The 6,000-nt window shown below is 37.8% G+C and overlaps 1 protein-coding gene across 2 annotated transcripts in view; it reads left to right on the plus strand.

The window, feature by feature from the left end:
• TET2 (tet methylcytosine dioxygenase 2) overlaps positions 1–6,000 on the plus strand; it is a 91,372-nt gene that overhangs the window by 83,718 nt on the left and 1,654 nt on the right. For both annotated transcript variants that reach the window (XM_008057259.1, XM_021711922.1), the window contains exons 9-10: positions 516–870; positions 2,837–6,000. The exon at positions 2,837–6,000 is cut by the window's right edge and continues 1,654 nt beyond it. In XM_008057259.1, the coding sequence (XP_008055450.1) occupies positions 516–870; positions 2,837–4,332 (1,851 nt within the window). In that variant the 3' untranslated portion in view covers positions 4,333–6,000. The remainder of the gene's footprint in view (positions 1–515; positions 871–2,836) is intronic.

Genomic DNA, 6,000 nt, shown 5'->3' on the forward strand with positions numbered 1-6,000 from the left:
TTCTTAAGCACAGAGTTAGGTGTCAGTTATGAAGGAAGATGTGAAATTTACTTGTGCACAAAAGAATAAGATGAGGCATATATGATACTACTAAAAACAGAGACGGTCATTTGGTAGCTTCTTTTTGAAGAGACTTCACATCTATCACATCTATTTTTGAAGTACAAAAAGCAGAAGATTGCATCATTTTAGTGGGATTGTTGCATCTTTCCTTAGGGTCAGAAATGTATGTGAAGAACTAGTCACCACAAGTAACAGTTCCTAAGAGACTAAAAAGGGGGGGGGGGCAAAGGGGCAAGAAGGGAGCAATGTGAATTTGTCTTTATCACCCTGTACCATTTTGATGCTATCTTCATTAATAATAGATAGAAATGATTTATGGCAATATGCATGCCACTGAACTCAACCACCTAGGCCACCAACAAAAATCTAGATACTGAGAGGGACAAGAATACACACACACTGTTTTCTTTTATACTTGCAACTGAGGCTGTAATGTCTTACTTCCCTCCCAGGTATGTACTCTCACTAGAGAAGACAATCGAGAAATTGGAGAAAAACCTGAGGATGAGCAGCTTCATGTTCTGCCTTTGTACAAAGTCTCCGATGTGGATGAGTTTGGGAGTGTAGAAGCTCAAGAGGAGAAAAAACGAAATGGCGCCATACAAGTACTGAGTTCTTTTCGGCGGAAAGTCAGGATGTTAGCAGAGCCGGTCAAGACTTGCCGACAGAGGAAACTAGAAGCCAAGAAAGCTGCAGCTGAAAAGCTTTCCTCTCTAGAGAACAGCTCAAATAAGAATGAAAAGGAAAAGTCAGCCTCATCACGTGCAAAACTGACTGAAAATGCAAACCAGGCAAAACAGTTGGCAGGTAAATTTAATGTAAAACATTGCAGATAATTGTGTTGTATGATATAATAAAAATTAACATTATTAATTTTGGAAGGTTACATCAGTCATGGCCTTTGTTCTCTGTACCGTAATCTTCTTTAAAGTAGCAGGGGCCAGGCTTTGCTCTCAGAGAAGGTAATGAGATATTGTACCATCAACCCTCCATTGATAGAGAAGTTTGGATTTTATTCTGTAATAAACAGCAAAGTGTTTAAATAAGTGATAGGGTAAAATTCATGTTAATCTGGCAGCAGTGAGTACGCCAAATAGAAGTAGAGGAACTAATAGTATGGAGACAGGTGCAATAAGCCAAGAATGAGATCACAAGACCTTGAATGTTGGTGGTAACAGTGAAAATGTAGCAAATAATGTAGCAAATAATGCAAAACTGAAAACCAATATATGGGTGACATTAGAATAAAAAGGGAAAAATTGAAGGATGAATCCAAAGTTTTAAGCCTAAACTTAAACTTACTGTTACTTAGATTCCTATAACACTATAATTTATTGAAATAAGTTTGAAAATATGATTTATGGGGAGAAAGGGAATAAGATACCTTTTTCTTTTTAGCCCTGTGAGTCTGCAGTTTAAGAGGGTTATACATGTATTTACCCTATTAAATTTTTGCTCATCAAAACAGATTACAGCTGTAGCACTAACAATAGAGTATTATTTTTTAAAGAGGGGTGAGAGGGGAAGGAGGTCTGCTGAGCATTATTTATCAATGCTTAGTTGATATTTTTCTGCCATATGAGTGCAGTTAGTTTGTAAAAAAAAAAAATCAAAATTTTGGCAAGAATATTGACCTGGCCATTAACAAAAGAAAAATGTATATCTTTTAAGTTTAGTGTATTAATTGGCTTAGCACCAACCATTTTTGCTTCACAGTATCAAATTTTCCTACTGATTCATTTCAAGCTCAGAGGAACTAGATTAAGCAATTAAGAATAATATGCTAAAGATGCTTAATACGTGTTTGTTGATTGGATGACTGAGAGAAGTAAATCCTATTCACGCCCTGATATCTCCTTTAGGTTAACTGTAAAATATAATCAGATAGAACTTTGTCTCTGCTCCCTTCTAAATGGTTTCTGCAGATAATAATCACATTAGTTCTCAGAACTGCCTTTGCAATCTCATCTATTTGTTCTTAATACACAGGACTTTTTTTTAAGTGAGGTCATGAAACAGAAGAATGAATTCTAAAAGTTTCACTTACAAAGCTGAAAGTTTCTTTTAACCATTATCTACAACCAGATAAATTTCCTTTCTGGAAAGCCTGCTCATAAAGTAGGGTTTGCTGATTATGTAAGATGCTTCATATATTTCAATGAAGGTCATTCTTTTTCTCATAATATTCTCAAATCTTCTATATCAAATCTTATGCTACCTTCTTTTAATTATGTAACTAATTTCATTGTACACCAGTCAATAATGAAATAAAGTAAAATACAACATGGTCCCTTCACTCTAGGAACTAACTTAGCAGTAGGAGCAGAAAGGGACCAAAAACAGATTATAATACAGTATGACTATTACTTTATCAGATCTATGTTTGCAGTAGGTATGACAAAAGGAGAAGATGAGGTCACAAAATTCATCTTGATGGAAGGATAACTAAGCCAAGGAAAGACAGGGAGATGGGACAGAGGGAGGAGGACACTTCAGACAGAGGCATGCTCAGAAGCTCCAGAAAACATGATGCCTGCAGTGGAATGGCTTTAGATGTTTATTATATTTTTTCACTTACTGTTATAAGTTCTGTGTTTTATTTCTAATACCTTAGACAAAAAGTCACTCCAGCTTTCCTCTCATCCTTGCCAAAAGAGTGATGCATAATCCTGGTGGGGTTTCTCATGTGCATTTAAGTATCCTCATTAGCCTTCATAAAATAATCATCATCATCAAGCATATCTTTGCCCACTTTCTCTTACCCTGTCCACAGAACTTCTGCGACTTTCAGGACCAGTCATGCAGCAGTCCCAGCAGCCCCAACCACTACAGAAGCAGCCACAGCAGCAATCACAGCCGCCACAGGGACCCCCACAGCCACCACAGCAACAGTCACATCACCCTTTGACTAATAACCCTCAGTCAGAGTCTGTGAGCTCTCACTCTGCGTCTGGATCTACCAATCTATACATGAAACGGCCTAATCCAGTTAGTTCTTATCCAAGTTCTTCACACACTTCAGATATTTATGGAGGCGCCAACCCTATGAACCTGTATTCCACCTCATCCCAAGCTGCAGGTTCATATTTGAATTCTTCTAATTCCATGAACACCTACCCTGGGCTTTTGAATCAGAATAACCAATATTCATCATACCAATGCAACGGAAATCTGTCAATGGACAACTGTTCTCCATACCTGGGTTCCTATTCTCCCCAGTCTCAGCCCATGGATCTATATAGGTATCCAAGCCAAGACTCTCTCTGTAAGCTAAATCTACCACCCATTCATACATTTTACCAGTCGAGATTTGGAAACAGCCAGAATTTTACTTCGAAGTACTTAGGTTACGGAAACCAAAATATGCAGGGAGATGCCTTCAGCAGTTGTACCATTAGACCAAACATCCACCACATAGGGACATTTCCTCCTTATTCCACTCATGAGATGGATGGTCACTTCATGGGTGCCACCTCTAAGTTACCACCCAATCTGAATAGTCCAAACATAGACTATAAAAATGGTGAACATCATTCATCTTCTCACGTAATCCACAACTACAGTGCCGCTCCGGGCATGTTCAACAGTCCTCTTCATGCCCTGCATCTCCAAAACAAGGAGAATGACATGCTCTCCCATACAGCTAATGGGTTATCTAAGATGCTTCCAGGTCTTAAACATGAGAGAACTGCTTGTGTCCAAGGAGGCTTACACAAATTAGGTGATGCCAATGGTCAGGAAAAGCAGTCATCCACACCAGTCCAAGGTATGGCTTCTGCTGTAGATGATGATGAAGTTTGGTCAGATAGTGAGCAGAGCTTTCTGGATCCTGACATTGGGGGCGTGGCTGTGGCTCCAACTCATGGGTCAATTCTCATTGAGTGTGCAAAGCGTGAGCTTCATGCCACAACCCCTTTAAAGAATCCTAATAGGAATCACCCCACCAGGATCTCGCTTGTCTTTTACCAGCATAAGAGCATGAATGAGCCAAAACATGGCTTGGCTCTCTGGGAAGCCAAAATGGCTGAAAAAGCCCGCGAGAAAGAGGAAGAGTGTGAAAAGTATGGCCCAGACTATGTGCCTCAGAAAACCCATGGCAAAAAAGTGAAACGGGAGCCAACTGAGCCGCATGAACCTTCAGAGCCCACTTACCTGCGCTTCATTAAGTCCCTTGCTGAAAGGACCATGTCTGTGACCACAAACTCCACAGTAACTACATCTCCATATGCCTTCACTCGGGTCACAGGGCCTTACAACAGATATATTTGATGTCTCCCCTTTGTTGGTTACCTCATTTGAAAAGACCACAACCAACCTGTCAGTAGTGTAGTTCTCATGACGTAGGCAGTGGGGAAACGTCACAGTATTCAAGACAAACATGGTGGGAGAAACCTCAGCTCACCAGCAAAAAAAGAGGTACTCTTACCATAGCACTTAATTTCCACTGACTCCCAAGTGATCACAGATGGCATCTAGGAAAAAGACCAAAGCATTCTATGCAAAAAGAAGGTGGGGAAGAAAGTGTTCCATAATTTACATTTTTAAACACTGGTTCTATTATTGGACGAGATGATATGTAAATGTGATTTCTTTTCCCCTTATAACTCTACACATCTGTGACCACTTTTAATAATATCAAGTTTGCATAGTCATGGAACACAAATCAAACAAGTACTGTAATATTACAGTGACAGGAATCTTAAAATACCATCTGGTGCTGAATATACGATGTACTGAAATACTGGAATTATGGCTTTTAACATGCAGTTTTTACTGTAATTGTAATATTAACTTTTATTTATCAAAATAGCTACAGGAACTATAAATGAATAGCAGCAAAACACTGAATTTGTTTGGTTGTTCTAAGAAATGGTGCTAAGGAAATGGTGTCTTTAATAGCTGAAAATTTAATGCCTTTATATCATCAAGATGCTATCTGTGTACTCCAGTGCCCTTGAAATAATAGGGGTACCTTTTCATTCAAGTTTTTATCATAATTGCCTATTCTTACACAAGCTTAGTTTTTGAAATGTGGACATTTTAAAAGACTCTGGATTTTGCTTATCCAGTGCAATCCTTGTAGGACAATAAACGTATATATGTACATATATATACAAACATATGTATATGTGCACACATGTATATGTATAAATATTTTAAATGGTGTTTTAGAAGCACTTTGTCTACCTAAGCTTTGACAACTTGAACAATGCTAAGGTACTGAGATGTTTAAAAAACAAGTTTACTTTCATTTTAGAATGCAAATTTAATTTTTTAAAGAAACAAGGAAAGCTTTGAAAATATTTTTGCTTTTAGCCATGCATCTGCTGATGAGCAATGTGTCCATTTTTAGCACAGCCAGTTAAACCCAAAATGAGGCTTACTGGATTCAAGGGAATACATTAATCCACAAAACACATGTTTTCTGGTGCTCATCTCACAAGCTATACTGTAAAACAGTTTTATACACAATTGTATGACAAGTTCATTGCTCAAATATGTACAGTTTTAAGAATTCTCTGTTAACTGCAGGTAATAATTTGCCGCATGCTACAGACTCAACAAGGCTAGTTCAATGAAGCCTATGCTATTGTATGGATCTGTATGCTCTTCAGAGAACTGAATGGTAGTCTGCCTTTGTGTTGATAATTATGTACATTGTGATGTTGTCATTTCTTAATTTAAGTGTCCACTTTACCAGGAAGATTGAGCAGACTGATGCCTGCATAAGATGAATAAACAGGGTTAGTTCCATGTGAATCTATTGGTTAAAAAGAAACAAAAAACAGGCAGCTGGTTTGCTGTGGTGGTTTTAAATCATTAATTTGTATAAAGAAGTGAAAGAGTTGTATAGTAAATTAAATTGTAAACAAAACTTTTTTAACGCAATGCTTTAGTATTTTAGTACTGTAAAAAACTTTAAAAATATATATATAT

The sequence above is a fragment of the Carlito syrichta genome, unplaced genomic scaffold (assembly GCF_000164805.1).
Source record: "Carlito syrichta isolate Samal-C Ts95f unplaced genomic scaffold, Tarsius_syrichta-2.0.1 Scaffold302914, whole genome shotgun sequence".
NCBI classification, from domain to species: domain Eukaryota; kingdom Metazoa; phylum Chordata; class Mammalia; order Primates; family Tarsiidae; genus Carlito; species Carlito syrichta.